Raw genomic sequence first — 22,608 nt, 5'->3', positions numbered from 1 at the left:
ATGCGTCTCTGAAGCTCTGAAATAGGAAAATAGGCATGTTCCTTATTTAGTGTTCTCCCGACCGAAAACTGAAGTAAATGTAGGTCAACTTGAGGCCACATTTTTCTTCGCTTCTCACAGACCCGCCTCAGCTACAACTTTCAAATTCAAAGGCAGCATTCTCTCCTGCATGTATAAAAAGTACTACCTGCTGGCAGTCCTACCATCAAAGAGCATAATAGGGGAAGATCATTTGGGATGATTAGGTGGGTAATAAAATAAAACAACTGATTTCTGTACTTTAATTCCCACTTGCTATGCCACAAATAAAATAGTAAAGAGTCATTTGCAAACAGCATTATCATGGATCTGTGGATTCCTTCAAGAAATATTTATTGAATATCTTCTGGGTTGCAGATACTATGCCAGGCCCTGGATACACAAAGATAAATAAAACACAGCCTCTACTTGTGAGACAGATAGACTGACACATACTACTACTTTCAGCATAATGTGATGTTTCATTTGAAGTCTTCTTTGGCTAAGAGCATCCTCTTAAGCGAGAATTAAGCTTTCCATAGACTACACGGTCATCTTTACTCTTTGTGTAGTCAAACTTCCTTCATATTCAAGAGATAGCTACATTTTTTATAGATAGATGGTTAAGACTGTGTTGATGACCTTCTTTTAATTAACTATTCTCTTTTATTAGGCACATAAAACAATTATTTTATGAGGCAATTTCAGCTTCTTTATCATTAGCGATAATGATCACAGTGTCTTTTACCTTCCATGGCAGTTTTGCTTCAAAGGGAATTGCACATAAAAATCAAAGAGGGACCAGAAACTGATATGAGACAAACAAAAAAAATTCTACTACAGTAGAAATGTTAGTGATCTGAATTTCAACCTCTTTAAAAATTATTATTATTGGATTTTCTGGTGCCCTGTGGCAGATATCCCAGAGAGGCTCTAGGTTAACACCGAGCATTCCAATCACTGCCTCTCCTGAGTGCTGAGGTTCACACCTAAATAAACAAAACCAAACCCAGATGACTTGTGTGTGTCAAGAAAACAGCCCTTCACTTGCCCCATGAAAAAGGAACAGAAAGCATGTGGAAAGCCAGGTTTGAAAGGGCACTGCTAACAGGAGAAGGGAGAAAAATGTCAAAAATGTTGAAGTAAACACTGAACTAGTTCCTGTCTGTATATTTTTGCTGAGTTTTGTTTTTTCCTTCAAACCTTACAAATCCTAAAAGTTGTGCCGTTTCATTTATCCCTAATGAGCAGACAAGGAAACAAATAGCAACTGTAATCACAAAACATTTCTTGAATTAGCTACAGCAGGAATATTAAGCAGGAAGTAAACAATTTGACTGGGGAAGGAAGATAGGAAAAAACCCTTGGCCTTTCCCGGTACTGACTGTAAGGTCTTAGATGCTAAGTGGGCGCTTACCAGACAAATGGTGTAGAAGGGCATTCCCAGGAAGTCGATGGGCACGGTGAACAGAAAGACTGGAGAGCTTGCCAGGTTCAAGATCACGGAGCATGCCAAGACCAAGCCCATCCTTCAACCTAGAGGCAAGGGGAAGTCAGTATAGATTTACAGGAGATGGGCACTGTGAACAGCAATTAAGATTATACATCAGATAGAGCACTTCCTCCAATGGAGCACCATTCAGATCGCTAACATTTCCTAGTACACCTGAGAGCACACCAGTGGTGTGCCTTTCAGGCATCCTGATTGAGCCGGGGAGCAGCCAGGAGAGACCCCCCCCCTCCCTCCATAACACCTCACCAATACACAGTCATGCACAGAAGTGGGAGAGCAGACAGGCACACATGACCACACACACGAGAGCATGCAAACATGCCCTGTCAGGAGACCGCTCCAGGAGTCCCTGCGCTACCGTCTCTCACCTGACTCTGAATGGAATAAGCTTACGTCACCTAGGGGCCAAGGGGGTGGTCAAACAGAGTGACTGTGCTGACCGATGTTTGCTCTACTGCCAGGGAGCCGGGTGTCAAGAGTACAACACTAGGTCCATTGGTTCCTGTGTGCATGCGACCAGACAGCTCCGCACCAGCATTTTAGAAAGTTCCCTGGAAAGACCCCAGGGGAAAAAAACATGCTCCCCCCGGAGGGCTTTGCCTGACTCCTAAAAGATGCACATGTTCGAGCCTATCATATAAAAAGAAGCTTGATCTATGAAACTGTCCTGAGCTCCAACGTCCTGTGCAAACCCCAGAACTCATGCTTACCATGCTCCCTGAAATGTGAGGCCCGTGTCAGGAGCTGCCTAACCCCAGCTGGAAGAGACAGCCACCAGGCATCGCACCTTCTCCATCACTGATGTTACAACTATGTTACAGGTTATGCAGTAACAAATTTTAGAATTTTGCACTCGAGGAAGGTTACTTTCCCTAACTCACAAAACGGTGCTTTGGGGGCTGGCATCAGCTCCCTAGGAATCTATTGCTATGGTCCTGCTAGAGATAACGAGAGCCTGGCTTCGTGGGTAAAAAAAAAAAAACAAAAAAAGAAGGTGGCTTTGAAAGATGTTCAGCAGGTAGACTCTACAGAACTTTGGGGATAATGGGAAGAAAATAGGAAAGGTGGAAATGGGAAGGGCTCTCCTGTGCAGGTTTCTGGCTCGAGAGCCTGGGTACAGAGAAGAACCATTCACAGAGATAAGGGGGAGTTTATAACAGGTAGACCCTGAGGGGTCAGAGGGATGTGTCCCTTGAGCTGTTTAGCAGGCAATTAACCTAGGAATCAGTTAAGTGGTCCTTGAAACTGTGAACACTAATTAAGGTAGCCCAGGACTGCGGTGGGGCGGGGAATCTGAGATGTAGTCAGACATGCAGCATGAGAACAGAAGCCTAGGAAGTCGGAACACGGAGAGAAGAGTTAAGATTTCAATGAAGGTCGAGTCAAATGAGGATTACAAAGGGTTAAAGGAATTAGAAACTAGGAGATCAGTAGTTGCTTTCTCCAAAACCATTTTGTTAGAACAGTGGGGGCAGAACCTTGGCTGCAGTGACTGAGAGCATCTGGGGTGACAGCAAGTGGGGACAATACTGCGGACAATCCTTGTGAAGACGTCAGCTATGAAGGAAGGACAGGGCTGTGGCAGCAGAGATGCAGACAGAGGGACAGAGTTACCATTGTGTGCTGTTTTATTTCCAAATGGAAAGGGAAGAGTGGGTGAGAAGGAGTTGTTTACAGTTGAAAGACAAGGAATAAAGACTCATAACCAAGCTGCTGCCCTATCAATAGCAAAGTAAATGACTCAGAAGAGGGAGTGAAGTGAACTTAGCATTAGAAAACCCAGGGTCTGAACACTAACTCCCTTCTAAGTACACATTGTCAGGTCACTTTATCTCATTAGTCCTCAGTGCCCATTTCTGGGAGGTGGGACCACTAAGAGCTACATCACAGTGTGTTGTAAGGACTGGGCGAGAATACTTGCTGGGAGCGTGCCTGGTGCAATGGTCCATGTGTGTTTAGCAGATGGTAATTTGAGTCATTATCCCACCAAAGGTCTGAATGGAGACCATCAATGTAATCACTGCTGCTTTCTTTACCATTGTTGTTCATTTAATTTTTATCATCTCTTTAGGAACTTGCTGACAGCCTCTGCTAGCCTGTTCCTCGCTTATATGAAGGACAGAACAAAGATCCAGTTTGGAAATGAGAGAGGAGGACTAACGCACAGCATTGGTTCCATCCACTGATATCTCCCAGAGGTACAGATACGGGATTAATGAAGATGTTGACAAGACTACAAGTTCTTACCTTAGCTTTGTTTTCAAAGGGACTTTTACTTTCTTTAGGGGACCATAACTTTCTGAGGAGGGAGATTAAAATAGAAGGTGACCTCGTTTTAGGGGGCCTATTTCCTATTAAAGAAAAAGGCACTGGAACTGAAGAATGTGGGCGAATCAATGAAGATCGAGGGATCCAACGCCTGGAAGCCATGTTGTTTGCTATTGATGAAATTAACAAAGACAATTACTTGCTCCCAGGAGTGAAGCTGGGGGTTCACATTTTGGATACATGCTCCAGGGATACCTACGCATTAGAGCAATCACTGGAATTTGTCAGGGCTTCTTTGACTAAAGTGGATGAAGCCGAGTATATGTGTCCTGATGGATCCTATGCCATTCAAGAAAATATCCCACTGTTCATTGCAGGGGTCATTGGCGGCTCTTACAGCAGTGTTTCCATACAGGTAAGATTGACAGTGCTGCTGGTAAAACACTGTACCTCTTTGGTTTTATGTCTTGGGAGAACAAGAGGAGAATATCCTAAGAGCTTCATCAATGGATGATATTAGCCATGCAATTGTTCATTGCTATGGGTCTTTGATAATATAGGTTTGCAGACAGAACAGTACTTTAGCAATGAAAATTGTTTAGAGATATATCAGGTAGCTACTGTAGCATAAAAAGCTACCCCAAGATTCAGTGACTTAAAACAACAATTACTGCTTATTATAGTTTATAAGTCTGAAGACTGGCTGGAGTGAGATGATGAAGGCTAATAGGTTCAGCTGCAGGTCGCTCTGCTCCCAGTTTGTCCCTTATCCTCCACCTGGAATCAGTGAGCTAGCCTGGGCATGTTTTTCTCAGAGTGATGACAGAGATGCAAGAGAATGCAAATTTTACTGTACAGTACAGGCCCCTCCCAAGCTTCTGCATGCCTCACAGCTGGGAACATCCCTCCAGGCAGAGCAACTCACAAGGCTCTGCCCAGAATCAAGGAGCAGGGAAATATGTGCTTACCCACAATACACGTGCCGCTAAGTTACATCACAAAGGATGTGGATACACGGCAGAGTCATGATTGGAAGTCATCAATACAATCAAGCACAAGAAAGTACAAAATCGCTGAGCTTTATACTTTTCCACACTAATTTTTCCCCAAGCATTGTTTTATTCAGAGGTAAATTATAAACAATTTCTCGTGGTATAAACCTGAAAATGTATGCACAGAAGCCAGATAATTACTACCAAAGGAGAAAAAAACAGGGAACAATTTAGCGTATAACTTAAACTAGATAAAAAGTTGATAATTGGTTCTCATCATTTTGTTACGGAAAGAAGGAACGTATTAGTCAAACTCTTGCAGTGCTCACAGGGTCACAGAAGTAGAGGTGGAAAAGAGTGGAGAATTCATCTTCCTCAAACTTCCCAAGACCCAGAAATATTGGTTTCAGGAAAACTCCCATTGGTAGGTAGCACATGAATTAGAACTCAGATCTTTTGTGCTTTGGGGCTCTTTCAACTGTCCTATGTGATTTCTTTATGTCGCTTCAATATTTTCCTGGTGAATGCGGCAGTAATAGAAGTCCATAAGATAAGAGTCACATATTGAATACTTTGCCTCCTACCAAATGACTATAATCAAAGCCCCAAGCGCTAAAGGAAGTCATAATACACACACGTTGTCTGTATCTGTCGCCAACCACTTAAATTGGTTCTATTTGCACTGGAGTAACCTTATTTCTATATCAGAGATTCGTGGCATTTAAAATTCTACCTGCAATTCTGTGCTGTTCTAAATGACTACTGCAAATTTCTTTCCTTCTACAGTGTACACACTCATATTATGAGGAATTAGGATAATTGGTTTTTCATAAACACCCTTTGACTTCATTAGATGGATAGAAAATACTGCACACCTCAAAGCATATCATGTTAATTTTGCCACTGTTTCTATACTTGGATCAGGTAAGATGGAACTTGCTATTTAAGAAGAGAGAACTAAAATAATGTATATCTGTCATACTTCAATAATACTTTCACCAGATGAGTGCCAAACATTTTATAAATATTTATATTATACTCAATATTACCACTAGTAAAGGATTACAAGTATGTCTTTCTGACCTTAGTTTCTCCCAATGCAGTAAATAGCACTCCACAGCAGATGTGTAAATATCTATTTATCCAAAATAATTAACAAACTATGCTAATATAGTTTTAATCTAATTTTACTTTCTTATTACCTATAAACTCCTCAAAAGAGGTCAGGTTATCTTAAAAAAAAAAAAGTAGGTTATTAAAACCCTGCACTTGTTCTCAAGGGAAAAAGCCACTTCTTAATCATCAAAGGACCTGGCTTATTATTTCACTTATCTGGTCCATATCACTATAAAGTCACAAATGCTGATATGGTTTTTGTCTCCACAATATAAATAAAGAAACCAAAACTATCATGCTATACGGAAAAGGTTTTGGCATCAGCAAGACTGGGGTTTGAATTCCAACCCTGGCATTTACTAGATTACCTGTAAAATAAGGAAAAACCATCCACTTTAAGAAGTTGTCGAAAGGATACACTGAGAGAATCCGTGGGAAATGCCTTACCAAAAAACTAACAGATTCAATAAACAGTAACTATTATGGCCCTAAAATCACAGGAAAAAGCAGAGGAAGAGCCACATCTAACAACAACTCCGTGGCCAAGCAGCCCCATGAAATCGTTGCTGGTTCCCCATGGGCTTCATCCATCAGTTAATCTGTATAAAGCTCCTTGTGTATGTCCTGCCCTGTGGCAGGGGTTAGGGAGACCCCTGAAGTCGTAGAGAACACAGCCTTGACCTCGAGGAATGTGAATTCTGGCTGTGGGTACAGTACTATCATGAAATAACAGTGACTACAATTCACAATACATTCGTGGGGCTCACAAAGTAAGAAATGACCTTTAGGAAGGTTTTGAGGATGACTGAGAGAATGAAAGTTGCACTAGAGGAAAGCTAATTGAGCCACAGTGTAAATGAAAGGCTGGATCTGAGGAAACCCATCAGAAAGATATGGCAGATGTCTGTGCGCAAGAGGACAAAGACCTTGACAGGAGTAAGGGGATGAGCTAGAGAAGAAAGGAGAGAGAGGGCTTCACTCCCCGCTCCATTGTCCTCAGGCGCTCAGGCTCTGATTAGACCTCACGCTGGTGCCCTCGGCCAAAGTAAGCAGGGAGGTGGAGCCATCTGTCTACACACTGATCTCCAGGCAGCCTTCCAAGGAACCCTTCGCCACAGGGCCTTGCTTCCAGCTAAGCACCATGAACGAAGAGGTCTTAGGGGCTCTTATATCGCTGAGAATTTAAGAGTGTTATCCTTGTGAAACACATGTCTTTTAATAAGAATCCTAAAAAAAAAAAAAAGAATAGTCAACCGCAATCCAAAGCAATAGATTCCTAACGGTGATTTTAAGACACTACTGTACACAAGTGAGAGATATTTTCAAAGAGAGGCTTTTTCTGGGGGCCCCTCACACTCACGTACTTTTGTTCCTGGACTGATTCTGATCCTCTGCCCTGGTGTCTGGTAACCGTGGTGACAGTGTACAGCTGGTAGCCGCAAAGATCCACGCCCATCAGTCACCTCTGCCATCCATTTTAAACTACTTTGGACTTCCTAAATATTTACTGGAAAACGCCTGTGCTTGAACTAAGCTGGGGGAAGAAAAGAGGGTTAAACTGTAGCAAAAATCTCCTAGTACGAAATCCACCACACAATTTCAAAGATTCCACTCATCTAATTGTTGCATCAAGTCCCAAACCACAGCACAGAGTTTTCAGTCACAAAATTGTCTCTTGAGAGACAGAATGATCAAGAATGATAAAATCTGTGCATCTTCTCTTTTGTGGTTGGCTCAGTTTAGACGTTATCATCTCCCCATTGGGCCCGAATAGCTTTATTGGTAGGAATGCTTCAGCAGGCACTTTTCTCTCCCGTTTCTGCTTCTCTCATTGTCTTCCTACTAAAGAAGAATGCTCCTAGAAGTCAGCAGAGGAGATATCCTCTGCTGTATCAGTTCATACAACAGGCAGTTTGCAGATAGCGAAAACTGCGTGAAAGGAGAAATTCTTAATGATTTGCTGAGTTAACCTGTATCACCATTGATGAAAACCGGGACATTTTCCCAACACTGTTATTAAGTAAGACAAACCACTCTGTGGTGGTCCCTCGTCTAAAGCAACGGGACTGATTTTTAAATTTGGTAATCAAAAAAAACTAGCATCAAAATCCTTCTTTATTAGCAAATAGACGTGGGGTCTATTCACCCCCTCTGGTGAATAAGCTTCTTTTCAAAGCATTTTTAAGACTGTATTCTGCTCTCTTCTATAAGCCTGCAATCCACCCACTTGGGGGAAAGTAGTATTTATTCAGGAAAAGAATCAGGCTGGTTGCCTTTAGTGATGCAATTGTCTACATGGTACTATTTTGAAGCAGTGTTTATGCTTGTGTTCTTGCAAACAGACTGTAGTTAGAGCTCCTAAGATGTTCAGTCAAAACAAAAAAAATGTCTCTTGAGATGTTCCCCCAAATGTTCCTCACTCCTTTCAGAGGATGTATATTTCCTCAGTCTTTCTTGCCTTACCAAAGCGAAGTTCAGCTGCAACAAGAGGACAGGCATTAATTGACCCAGTTATTGTTGCGTCCCTGAGCGTTAAAGTGACCTCAGCGACAAAAGGGTATTTGGGTTAGATAGCTCATAAAAAGGGCAGAAGAGAGCCTTGAAAGGATCTTACTACCTCTTTCGCATGCTTGGGAAACAGACCCTTTTTCAGAATTTTTAGCAAGAGCCACATCCCAGGAACTCCTGACCCTGGGAGGTGGCCATTATATCATTTATCATGACATGGATTTGGACATGCCACGCATTGCTCACATCATGTCTCTGAGAAGAATAACTCAAACTAAATCCCTTGCAGTAAGTTTCCCAGATTTTATCTACATGGGGTACAAAGAACGGCCCAAAAAGACACTCGCCACTCTATTATTCCTCCTCCACCTAATTCTACAGTGTGAAAGTGGACCTGTACTGGTCAATTTGTAGTAAACGTCGCCCTCCCTCAATGATTCATTCGTCCTTTAAATTCAAAGGCTGTGGGGAAGGGTCACACGTGAACTGTTGTTCTTATTATAGGAGCGTCAGAAAAAGAGTTGAAGGACTCGGGGTTACAAAAGGCTTCATACGGTTAGCTGTGTCCGAGTATCAGATAGACTACAGAGGGCAAAATAACGCTTTTTCTGTGGATAAATAAATTTAACCTAGAGCAGAGTGTCTCAACGTTGTCACTACTGGGCTGGATACTCCTGTTGCATGGAGCTGCCCTGTGCATTGCAGGATGTTTAGCAGCCTCACTGGTCCCTCCCCACTGGACTACATGCCAACAGCACCCTAAATTGTGACATCCCATAATGTTCCTATACACTGCCAAATTACAAAGTTATCCCCCTTTCCCTCTGACAATCACTGATTTAGAGCAGGGCCTATTCAGGGCCAACATAAGGAAGAGTTATTAGAAACGATAGTCCTGAAGGACGAGGCTGTAAGGAAATGAGTCCTCGGTCACTGGAGTTTATTCAAAGAAAAGCTGGCCTGGAACTGAGGAGACCGAAGCAACATATTAGTATCTGAGCTATGTTGCATATAAGGGCATTTCTTAATTTTATAATTATACGTCGCTCAAGCAAAATACTCTATTAGGATGAGTGATTATAAAGGCAGTGTCTAAAACACGAAGCAAAATAAATTACAGACTCTCTTCCATCAGGATTAATTTGAAGAAGTCCAATCAATTGTTACTTCACTTGATTATGGTAGTATTTGTGTGAATTTGGTGAATCAAGCATCTCGACTGTGTACTAATTACAACTAGGGCACTCATAAAATCATTCTTCATCAGAAAATAAGCATTTATTAAGCTTATATATTTTAGGTTCGGCAAGAACACTATATGTAGACACTAGGTAATGTGAAGCAGAGAGCATGCAAAATAAAATTTATAAATATTATTACAAAACAGAAAACAAACTTAGGATTACCAAAGGGGAAAGGGGGGGCAGGGATAAATTAGGAGTTTGGGATTAACAGAGACACACTACTATATATAAAATAGATAAACAGCAAGGATCTACTGTATAGCACAGGGAACTATATTAATATCTTGTAATAGCCTACAAGGGACAAGAATCTGAAAAAGAATATCACTTTGCTGTACACCTGAAACATTGTAAATCAACTATACTTCAATAAAAAAAATGTATAAATAGTAGACATCTTATAAGCCCCTGAGGCATCTATAAGCAAATGAGGAAATATCAAATCCATACATAAAACAGGTACAAGTGTAAGACCGGAGAATCAGCTGACGACAGAAGTCCTAGGAGACCAGAGAGAATGATAGAATGAGCAGAAAGGAACGGAGGTGAAGAAGAAAAAGTCTTTTAGATCCGTGCGAACAGAAAGCCTGCCTTTGAAGTGTCCCTGGAAAGTTGCTTCCTCGTCTACCGATGTATACTACCTGCTCATTCTTTCCTGAAAAAGGAGACCAGTGTTTCTTCCACCTGGAATGCACTGTCCCTCAGCTGTCTGTAGGCCTTGCCAAATCCTTCTCTCCTTCAGTTCTCAGCTCAAACCCTAACCCTTTTGTGAAACGTTGCCCAAGCGCCCACGACCTAAGCACACACTTCCATTACTAGCTTATTATCCTGCTGCATGACCAGAAGGCATCCCTAAGTGAATCTTTAGGGATGGGTGTTGCAGATCACACGTGTGGGTTGCACATCACAACCACGACCTACCTATTCTAGATCAGTCTGGAAGACCGTAAATGAAAAATCAGCGTTTTCCTACAACAGAAAACTGTGTTTGATACAAAAGCCAGATGACGTAGCAAAGTGAGCTTGTGGGACAAAAGTCCCCCCACCCTCCCCACCTCCACTGCCTACGCGCGTGCCACAAAAGGTGCTTTGATCTGAGAGTAGCAAGGGTTCCACTCCACTTGTCCTTAGACTGACTATTCCCAGAGACAACTACCCGAGACTCAGCATAGCTGGGCACCCAGGGCCATTGCAGATCAGGTTAGAGCCCCATCCTTACTCTAATCAAGCTCTCTGCAGTCTCTCCACATAAAGAATATGCAGAGTGTCGAACAGGCCAGATACCACGCTTGGAGCTAACACAGAAGAGAAGGAAACATGATCCTGTACTTAAGAAAAGCAGGGTGACAGCATTAGAAATCCATTTACCAATCTATCTTTAGTGTCTCTATCACTAGAAAAGTAAAACTGATAGCTGCCTTTAATGAGTTTAATATTGCAAATACAACAATCACAGCACGGATACAACTACACATTTTTACCGTGCCTCTTTAAAAAAGTTCAGCTCAGTGATTACAACTCCGGATGCAGACTACCTCAGATTTATTTGATCCTTCATTACCTCTCTCCTCATGTCTAAGACTGAGATATGAATAGTACCTCTTTCACTGGGCTATTGCATGAATTAAATGAGAAAATACACGAAAAGCAGTAAAAAAATAAATAAATAAATAGTGGTCCACACATAATGAGAATTAAACATTTTAGATTTTAGTAGATATTATCTATTAGCTTTTTTAACTTTTAACATCTGCAGTGCAAGAGGAGTCGTTCCAAGAGGAACTGAGGTTCATGAAGGTCAAACACCTAGTTCAAGCTTCTACCACTTTACAACATTAAAATCCGGATAGCTTGCCTCCGACACTGCCTCACCCCCTCACGTAGTCTAAGCTTCAGAAAAACCCGACTCAACAGTTATCCCTGATAGAATCTTTTATTTTCTTCCCAGACTTTTCACACAAAAGCAATTTCACCAAGCTGTTGTTTTGAAAACTCTTTCCATTGCTCCTGCTCTCCTCCTCCAAAAAAGGGCAATGCTGTTCAAGGACTTTATCACAGAGAGAGAGGCAACAGCAAGAGCAGTTCAAAAATGCTTTTGTTCAGCCGCATCGCACAGGGAGATCAGCTCCGTGCTTTGCGACCACCTATAGCGGCGGGATAGAGAGGGTGGGAGGGAGACGCAAGAGGGAGGGGATATGGGGATGTATGTATACGTGTAGCTGATTCACTTTCTTATACAGCAGAAACTGACACAACACTGTAGAGCAATTACACTCCAATAAAGACATGAAAAAAATAAAATTAAATTCAAAAATTAAAAAATACAATAGCTAAGGGGGAAAAAAATGTTTCTGTTAACACTGTTTCATTGTAGAAATTTCTCGCCAGATGTAATTATCTAAGATGCACTATTTCTTCTCCTTTGCTTTGGAGTTAATTTATTCCTTAATTAATTCTCCTTCTGTCATGTGTTTATTTGGAAACTACTCGTGAAAAACAAGAGGTTATACTCTCAGGACTACTGTCCACAGGGCAATAGAATGGCCCATGGCTGAGAACCAGCTTCTGTGGTGGTCACACACCTGTGATGGAGGTCATGAGATGAAAACCAAGGGACACAGGCATTCCTGAAAGATCAGCCAGTGTTTTATAATATGATTACAGATTAATCAGTAAGCTCATCGATGTAGGACTGCTGACACGTTCAGTTAAAACAAAGTTGTGATTTTGCTTTAATGATACAAAGTTCTCTTTCCGAATCACCATTAAATGTGTGTCTTTTTAATGGAGTAATATGTACCAGGCTCAGAATTTCAATATGCAAAGAGCCAACACTTAGCAGTTTATAATAATTAAAGTCCATTGATTTAATGTAATAGAAGTGCTTTTACTGGTCTGAGAAAAATGCAGTTGAAAACTTACAGAGTATTTTTCCAATTAGTGGACTTGGAAAATCTAAGAATAGGTTCCCAAAACACCTGCAGTAAACTCTAAGTAAACGTTGCTACTCCAGGCGGGATAGCAGTGGGACTTTGAACACTGAAATTGTGCTGTCGCTATTTTTGACATCACCACCTGGTATATTATGGAAATCCCTCTGTTACTAGTGACAAAGTCTTGATTCATGCCAGCTCCTTGACTTTACATTCCCGCCGAGGGAACCGTAACACAGGGGAAAATACAATAGGCAGAACACCTTCAAAAATTACGTTCCAAACACAGACCAGATTTCCTTGGCAAGCGGTCAGAATGGCAAAGCATCTTGAGACACTCGCCATCACTTAATAGGGTCGAATTTGCAGGGCACACATCCCAGGGGCTAGCCGGCCCCTCCCAAGCACTGTGCGTCCAATTTGGGTAGCTGCCATTAGGTTCACAATGAGCCCTCAGAGAATACAAACCATGCAGTTAAGCTTTCCCAGTGTGGAAAACAGATGTGATGGAACACATAATCTACAATTTGTTCAGAATTTTTCTACAAAAAAGTAACTTTCCATCGAAATAAAACCACCATGTGCATTAAGCACATATTACCTATGTTGACACAGTCGTTTTAAGGAATAGTGTTTATACAAGATTTAAAGAAATGTGACAATAAAGACAGGTTGGTGCCATCCAGTGAATTTCAACTGTTATCAAAGTTTACTTACCTGGCTCTCACTTTTTGTTTCCACCTTGAAGAAAGGCTTCAAGCTCTTTTTTCTGAGATGCTTCCAGGAATTTAAAAGTTCGTTAGACTTTTTATAGTCTCCAGGGATGAAAATTATTTATGACCTTCTTCTTTCCAAGAAGAATTCAAGGTGACCTGTAATGACACAAACAGGAGAACAAATTAAGACCTGAGTACTTGAGTAATTACCACCAACCAAATAAATGGTTTTAAGTGGACTCAAACTTTATTTAAACCTCTGATCCTGTCCTTTCTATTATTAACTGACTCACTGTTATTGGGATTACAAGGTCCCTGGCCTTCAAGAACTCACAGCCTGAGTCGGAATGAATATGTCGTCCATCTGATTACCCTTCCCTGACTCTTTCTTTTCAAGTTGGATGTCATCCACTTTTTAGAACATAATTGTGGTCATGTCATTCCCTGAATTAAAAATTTTAATGTCTTTTTTATCTCTTAAAGAAGAAAAATTCAAACTCTTTAGCGTAGCGTATAAAAAAGCAGTGCAGCCACAGTCCTTCTATTTTTCCTCACCCTGCTAATCCCTACAGGGCACTGGGTACCCTGATAATATTGAACCATTTGCTGCTCTTAAAGCAAAAGCGCATTTGCCCATCTCTGTCTTTGTGCTCTTTTTTCTGCCTGAAAACTTCCTCTCCCTTCCTCTGCCTGATAACTGTTCACACTCTCTTCAAGATCAAGTCTAAATGTTACTTCTACGTGGGAGCCTGCCATGACTCACCCGAATGTGCTCCTTCACCTGTGTTTTAGTATGAGTACGTGTACCCTTATCTCAAAATTTTATTCTTGTTATGTTTCTTTGTCCCCAAGAGACTACAGCTTCCTAGGAGATAGTGGGGATACATTACTCAGCTTAGGACAACCTAAATTTGAGAATAGCACCTTGTATAATGAGCACTGATTGAAGTTTGCTGAATGAATGACTGCTGGCTTAGCCATTCTCATCACCTCCAATACTTTTTGAACATTAACTATGTGCTAGCCAGTGAGTTAAGTGCTTCACATGTGTTATCACTTAATCCTTAAATAAATTCATAAACCAGAAACTACTTAATCCCTTTTTACAGATGAGAAAACTGAAGCTTAAGGAATGAAAATAACTTGTCTAAATTCATGCAGCTAATGAGAGAAGGGGTTGGTTTGGTTCCAGTCCTACGCACTGAATGCTTGTACTACTTGCTTTTGTACCTGCCAGTTCTGTTGAAGTAATGAACAGTTAACAGGAAAACCATCAATGACATAGTTCTATTTGCTACAAATAATACGGTATATAGCCCTCTGCCCTAAATTATTGCAAAGGACCTCAGAAATAAATACTAATCTTTTTTTTTTAAATTAAGCTACAGCCCTTAGCTCTTCCCACGCTTACCCAACCAACAGCTTTTGGACCTTGGTTAACAGTCAAAAAGGATAGGAGTGCCTTTTTATTGATAGGACTAAATTTATCATATTATGTTATACAAGGGACGTCAGGGCCACAGAAAAATATGGATTAGTTAACTGCGGCTCTGTTAAATCCTCAAGAGGCATTGTCAAAAATCAATATCCAAGGCACTAAAGGATGCGTTTTTAACAGGTCTGTTGGTGTCAAGTTACCCCTGGAGTCATCGTTTCTCAGGTGTCACTAGCAGACACTAATGCACGCTGGACCAGATATGCCACAGACCTGATCTTACTGTCAGAGACTGCAATTCAAGCCAGTTCAGTTCCATGATTTCTCTTGAAAGTTAATTCATGGCGGGAGAAGGAGCAAAGAGCAGATACAGGCTGATTCAGTGGGCAAAATACCATCTCGTTCCTATTCTAAGTACCTGCTAAGTCTAGCTGGAAGCAAAGTCACTCCTGAGATGGTGCCTGTTAGTAAGGGAGAAAGACAGACCCTTGTCGAACGTGCGTTTCTTACGATGAGAACCTGACATGTCTGATGATGCCAGTCTCCCGGAAAAATGCGATCCAAGGGATCCTATATGGTCTGCATAGCAGTTCAGCCTCAGTGATAAGCGATGAGAACACCAAAATGGCTAACCTTGCTATTCATAAATTCCTTTGTCACAAAGGAAGAAAATGAAAGTGTCTACCTATCTGAGTTGCAAATCACAGGTGTTGAGTGCAAATATTTCAGGAAAGGGAGGGATAGAAATCAGGGTTACTGAAAGCCATTTATGAAGGCTTCTGCCATGGCTAAGGAGTCCTTTGTCTGGAACGTCCCTGCAAAATCATCAGGACTGAGTCATACCATTAATGGGAATGGCAGTGTAAATCTTTGACTAGAGCATTTTTTGTGCTCATGGCATGTAAAAATCAGTGGCTTCTGCAGATTAAACTGAGAAAACTGGCATTTGCTACCCTCCATTACATGATTTCCTAAATCCAGATTAATCTCTGACCTTCAAACATGGGCTCCAGTCAACTCTTTTCATGTAAAATATTCCCAGATGTGCTGTAGGCAGTGTGGTCCAAAAAAAAAGTGACTAATCCTTTCTGTGATAACAATGTGATTGGCATCCTTTATGGGCAGATAACTCATGTGATGGGAACAGCTTGAATTCCTCAGGCAGTTTCTCAACAACACATCACCTCCAGTTTCAGTTTAAAATCCAAGCCAATCTGGGATTTTGTACAGCTAACAGTGCCGCTTGATCAATCTGAACAGGAGCGTCACTGAGGTCTCTTCCAAGCATCACAAGTTTTAGAACTGGCTTTAGGTAATAACATGGGTTATAAGGTAGCAGATGGTTTAAAGTACAGTCAAATTTGTACAGCACTCTTCCGGGCTTATAAATAATCACTTAATTAAAAGAATGAAACAAAGCCATCAGCACTGCATGTGTGATAAAACTATTAAAGGTGTAGGCTTATTCTTAGAAAACAGCCCCAAAGCGGTATGGGAATAGCGTCGAATGCAAAGGCAAACCCATGGAGGTTATTATCAAGTCTCCTAATTCCCAGGACAGCAGCAACGGCTTATTTTTCAAATGTACACAGTTCAGCTTTGCAGATAGCATGTTTCTTGGACAATCACCTTAGTGGGAAACTTATTTCTACTGGACACTAGACGTACATACGCCTTTTTGTCTTCTGCTGAAAAAAAAAAATGTTTGGCACTGTGTCACCACAGAAGGCATGACGCTCACGTTTAAAATGGATACATCACGGATAACCTGAATGGGAAGAGTGACCCCAGGATGTGGGAGTTCACAGGTGACTCTGAATTTTCCAATTCATATTCCCTTTTTCCACAACCTCAAAGAATAGACTACCCGAGCTCTTTCCCATAGCTTACATTCTTTTTTTCCCCATGATCGAAGCATCACTGAAATGAAGCATGACACCTGGAATTCTAAAGAGTCCCTGTGACTTGCTGAAAAATGTCGGGAGAAGTAAAACTCCCCAATAAATTGGTCTTTAACTCAACATTCCCAGCCGTGAATAAGGATGGTTTGGATGCCTACAGTAGCATCACTGGGAAAGACATTCCCAAGAAAGAATAAGAACTGAGCAACTGATGTGAGCGCTGAGTGTGTCCGGTTGCTTACGTATCTTGTACATGACGCATTTGTCTCCAAGAAAACCTTACCTTATCAGCAGAGCTAGTAAGCGTTCATCTGATGAAGTCTTCCCTTAGGTATATGTTTATATGATTCCTACTTTAGGTTTATGTGGTTTGAGGACTAAGGCTCCACGGTAAGGCCTTAGTTTGTCTTCCTTAAGACAAAAAGGCACCTTTGTAGCTCAAAGGAAATTGGTGCACTGGCCAGATCCCCTTGGGGTGATATTGACTTCCTTTTGTATATTCCTAGTTAGTTATGCAGAGATAATTTGGAGAAATGGGTTTAATGGTATGAAAACCTTTGCTTCAGCTACCTCAAGGTCTAAGCCAATTGTCTATGTGTCCTCTCATTTTGGTGAAAACTTGACAAGGATTAATGAAGGATCCACACTGCACAGAATATTGTTTATAGGTAGTGTTTGAGAGAAGCTTTACACTGCTTGCTGGTGGGTAGCTAGTTTGGGGGCGGGGGAGTTCCTACAGAAACGTATCCTTGCAATTAGGAAAGGTCACATGAAAGAGCAGGAAGCTATCAACTCATTTATCATCTATTTAACAAACAATACGGAGCATCTCTCTACTCTGCAAGGCATCCAGCAAACAGAGATTAACAATGTTCATTCCCTGTTTTTCAGAGTTTTCACTCCAGTAGAGGAATTAGTGAATGATCTAGAAGTAACCATACACTTTGATTAGTGCCATGAGGGAAATACATAGAGGAGTGATAGAGTCTCAGAAGATGGGCACACTACTTGGCCTGTAATGACAAATCAAGGCAGGTTTCTCAGAGAAGGGGCCCTTGAATGGATTCACTGAACACACAAGTGGTAAAGGTCATTCTAAGCACAAGGAACAACACATGCAAAGGCACATAGATTTGAGGAAATAACTATATAGAGAAACCATATAGAGTTAGTTCATTTGGAGGGGAAAATAATGGGAAAATGGTAGCAGAAGTTCAACAGCATGTACCATTGGTTTGGTGGACAACTATTGCTGGTGAAAGCCATCTTAAATGACTCCAGCGTAAAACCGCGAAAATGGGACAAAGACAAAAATACTCATTTCAGACCACAGCATCTACTGGAAAATGTAATAGTAGCCAGCCAAGCCTAGCACCTTAAGCATTTCTCCTTGAGTCAAAAAAAAAGTAATACATTTGTGACTTGAGAGGTTACAGTGAAAACATTGCACAACATAGTCTGGAATAAATTCAAACCACCCAGAAAGTGGATACCCCAAGGTGTTTGAACATTGAACATAAAACTATAGTACACGCTACATGCAGAAAGGGTGTCTGCAAAACTTGTACGTGGCCTCTCAGGCCCTAGGAAACAACAGGCTCTGCCATAAGGTCTTGGTGTTTCTCACATAAATCATAAAGCCAAACCTGATCATGATATTTATAGCTTGAAGCTTTCAAATTCCCAGCTGAAATGTCCCCTGGTTTCTTAGACAACTGTTCTTATCTCGCTAGATGGTCACTCAGTAAACAAATGTCTATGGAACCATCTCAAAGTATAGACTGACAAATGAAAAAGTATACTTTTTTTTTTTTGCAGTACGTGGGCCTCTCACTGTTGTGGCCTCTCCCATTGTGGAGCACAGGCTCCGGATGCACAGGCTCAGCGGCCATGGCTCACGGGCCCAGCCGCTCCGCGGCACGTGGGATCCTCCCGGACCGGGGCACAAAACCCGTGTCCCCTGCATCGGCAGGTGGGCTCTCAACCACTGCGCCACCAGGGAAGCCTGAAAAAGTATACTTTTGATAACAAGGAATGATTGCTCATGGTCCTCCAATCAAGGAGTTAGTGCCTTGACAAGTGAAAAAAGACAGACATACTATAACTTAAAATATATCGTTGCTATATTGTAATGAGAGGAATCCCATACGGCAGAGGCTAAGAGCTTGAATTACGGAATGGATCGAATAAGTGTGGGAAGTGGAGCATAGTGTCAGATGCCTGGGATCAGATTTTGTCTCTATCACCTAGGGGCTCTTCAGCAGGATCCCTAGGTGCTCTGTGCCTCAGTCCCTCAATCTGTAAAATGGGATAATGGTAGTATCAGCCTCATAAGATTGTTATGAGGATTAAAGAAGATAATATATCTACAACAGTAGATCTAAATTCATATATAAAGAGAGCAAACCGCTTAATAATCCCTCTTGGACTTTAGCCCCCCTTGGATTTTTGGTGGACTTTTGCAACATTCACCTTTGCATGTGTATCCTCATTTTTTTCCTAGTTTTCTTAGCCTTTCTTCACTTGTGTAATTTTAACTTAAATCCACAAACATACATCTCTCCCTATGTAATACCACCTTATTGCCAGAGAAGGAGACTAGACCTTTGGAAAAATCAAGAGACTGGGCTCTAATCTTAATTTTTTGCTTATTGGTTGTGTAAAATTTGGAAATTCACTTCACTCTGTGAGCTTCAGTTTCCTCACCTATAAAGCAAAAGGCTTAGATTATCTTCATGGCTTCTTCTAGCTCTAAAATGTAATGATCTTATAGCTTATTTATATCTTTTTCCGAAGTCATTGATAAAAATTTAATCCCACTTGACCACCTCATACAGACTTTCTTCCAAGCTGTTCTCCTTTAGTATATTTAACTTTTTCACCCAATTCCTATCATTTTCCCTTTTTCACAAGAGTCCAAGTAATGTCACCAAAACCTGTTGAAGTCACAGGCCGTGGCTACAACTCCTCCCTAAATGGTTCAACTAATGTTGAAAACACGCTAGTGAGGGGCTTCCCTGGTGGTGCAATGGTTGAGAGTCCGCCTGCCGATGCACGGGACACGGGTTCGTGCCCTGGTCCGGGAAGATCCTACATGCCGCAGAGCGGCTGTGCCCGTGAGCCATGGCCGCTGAGCCTGCGCATCCGGAGCCTGTGCTCCGCAGCTGGAAAGGCCACAACAATGAAAGGCCCGCGTATGGCAAAAAAAAAAAAAAGAAAGACTCTAGTGAAACTGATTCTTAGTGAATCCATGCTGATTCCCTGTAACTGTCTTGTTCATTTCTAAGTGCCTGCTTGCTCTCTACTGGAAACTCTATTTTAGAAAACTACCAAACTGTATCATGGTTATTGATTTATATTTATTCCTGATTTGTACTTGCTGAATTTGCCCTTACTCCTCCATTTTTACCCTCTGACAGTCCTCCCATTATTGGTTTCTCAGAAATTATTAATAATGATTATCTAATTTAATCTGCAATATCTTCCAGAACTCAGAACTGGAGGCAAACTTCATTGATTATGGGCTTTTCTTTTGGTCTTCTGTCCTACTTGGGTGTGAGAGAACTTTTTCATATATTTGCTTCACCATTTCCAGGTTAGGAAATATTCTCACTTAGGAGCAAGAAAGACACTGGGCAGTGTCTTTCTTTCACTCTTGTGGAACCAGCTGTCTCATCCAGCGATTTTATCTCTTCTCACCACACCTTTTCCTAAAATGTAATTTAAAAAAAATAACAACAAAAATCACTCCATTTTCACATTCTGTGCTTTAGTCTCCCTAATCCTCACAGGTTCCTGCCAATCTTTTACATTGTCCACGAGGCTGCCCAAGGACCTAACACACCTACAGCTTTCATCCTCTCACTAGTCCTTTCAACATTCAAATGCCCCATTAGAGCCTAGCAACCCAGTGGCTTCTTTGGAGGTCTTGTCTCTTCTGTCTTATTGAGACTATTATGTGTTGTCTGAATTATTTTCTAAGCCTTCATATTGCTCTTAAGCTATATACCTTTTTATTAGAGTTTCTAACCATGAGAAGTGTATCTCGACTTTTCAAGTGGTTTTTTCCTAAAGGATATAACTAGATCTTTTTTCCTTCCTCCACTCCTACTAAAACTATAATTGGGTAACTTTCTGCCAAAAGTCCACATTATTTCCCCATCCTAAAATGATCTTTTATTTTTAAAATGATGTCCAATGTAGGAGTCCCCTTATTTCTTCATGGTTTCACAGAAGAAACCATATGGCCAGTAAAGTAAGTCAGGAACATTTCAGACACCCAGTTTTTAGGCAAATGACACAGGAAACACCCAGCTGACAATTATCTGGCTATCCCCCAACCCTAGTTTTAAGTTTTATGTTAAAAAGGACACTCCTAATAGCAATTAGGTGATCCATGGAGTAAACCACAACACTGCTTCAGTTCCTCCCTCCTGTCTTTCTGTGTTTCAGACCTCAGATTCGAAGTCACACAGAAGACAGCAGACAGGAGGTTATGAGAGGACAGCCAGGGTCCTTAAGGTCAAAAGACCTGCTTCTGAATCTTGATTTTGCCCTCACTTTCTAATCATATCATTATGAAGAAGCTTCTTCATCTAGCAGAACTCAGTTTGTGCATCTCTAAAATGGAGAAAACAGTATCCATCATAAAAGGCAGTTGTGAATATCAAAGGAGAAAATATACACATAAACACCCAGTACATTAGCAACTGGTTTTACAACAGTATAAACATTTTGAAAATGCACAAACCAAGCAAAGAACTTTATTCTTCTCTAGAAATCAGGTTGGGGTGGGTGAGGGAGGGAAAGGAAGGGAGATTTATAATCTGCTGATTTCTGTAGTATTTACTTTTTACATTAAGCATTTTTACTCTTGTAATCTAAGGAAACTAGTTTTAAAATGAGCAGTTCACCATGACAAAAGGACTTCAACACTTTGTTCTATCATTCACTTGCAGCACATGTATTTCTAATGTAACTCTGAACATCACAATTTTGACTATATCATTGCTCCATGCTATCTAATATAGGAAATACAATCGAGATTATACTTACTCCTTTATGAGTGTTCCATTCTCATGTTTAGCTCACTAAATATGCCTCCTTTTTCTAAAGTAGGCTGTAGCTTCCTCATCAAACACACACACATATAACTATTCTTTTAATTATTGAAGTAGAGTTGATTTATAAAGTTGTGTTAGTTTCAGATGTGTAGCAAAGTGATTCAGATATATATGTGTATATATATTCTTCTTCAGATTCTTTCCCATGATAGGTTATTACAAGATATTGAATATAGTTCCCTGCGCTATACAGGTCTGTATTATCTATCTTATATACAGTAGTGTGTATATCAGATAACTACTCTTAAAATGATGGCAATAGTTGCAGTTTTATTCTAACCCACCATCTTCCCACCCATGCTACAGCTCACTGTGCTCCTTCGCAGCCCAGAGAATCTTCTCCATATTTCCATCATTCTATGGTTACTTCACTGTCTTGTACAGTCTGCCTTGTTTGTAAATTGTTCTCAGATATCCTGGAGGGGTAGAATGAAGCCACAGGACCCTAACCGTCAAAAGACAAGAACTTTTTCCTTCAGCAGCTTTTCATTACTCATATCCCTCCGGGAGAAAAAAGTTTCAGCAGTTTAGGACCCTTTCACTGTGTTTCCTAGATGCCAGAAAATGATGTCTCTGGGCATTTTTCAGGGGCTTTCATTCTCTGCCTCCCTGAGGGGTTCAGGTCCTGATGAACAGAACCTGAAGATTAGAAAACTGTAGCATCCAGAAGAGATGGCCTCTCCAGTGTCACCCAGAAACTCCAGAATCAAGCCAAGCGCATGCACAGACAGGGCTCTTATCACCAGTCTGCCACAGTGGTACTTGCATCCCAAAGAAGCCAGGTACTCAGTACAGAAGTGATGACAGTGCTGGCTCAGGGCCATCTCAACCAGGCTAAGTA

The 22,608-nt window shown here is 41.2% G+C and overlaps 1 protein-coding gene across 3 annotated transcripts in view; it reads left to right on the top strand.

Moving 5' to 3' along the window:
- GRM3 (glutamate metabotropic receptor 3) overlaps positions 1 to 22,608 on the top strand; it is a 228,053-nt gene that overhangs the window by 125,432 nt on the left and 80,013 nt on the right. For 2 of the 3 annotated variants that reach the window (XM_024738454.1, XM_024738455.1), the window contains exon 2: positions 3,603 to 4,214. In XM_024738454.1, coding sequence (XP_024594222.1) covers positions 3,747 to 4,214 — 468 coding nt within the window. In that variant the 5' untranslated portion in view covers positions 3,603 to 3,746. Of the gene's footprint in view, positions 1 to 3,602; positions 4,215 to 22,608 lie in introns of those variants that run through there. The other variant, XM_024738457.1, reaches the window with a different exon arrangement.

This window comes from Neophocaena asiaeorientalis, unplaced genomic scaffold (genome assembly GCF_003031525.2).
Source record: "Neophocaena asiaeorientalis asiaeorientalis breed wild unplaced genomic scaffold, Neophocaena_asiaeorientalis_V1.1 scaffold89, whole genome shotgun sequence".
Classification (NCBI taxonomy): Eukaryota; Metazoa; Chordata; class Mammalia; order Artiodactyla; family Phocoenidae; genus Neophocaena; species Neophocaena asiaeorientalis.
The sequence above is the reverse complement of the archived record's forward strand: the minus strand, read 5'-3'. Positions and strand labels throughout refer to the sequence as shown.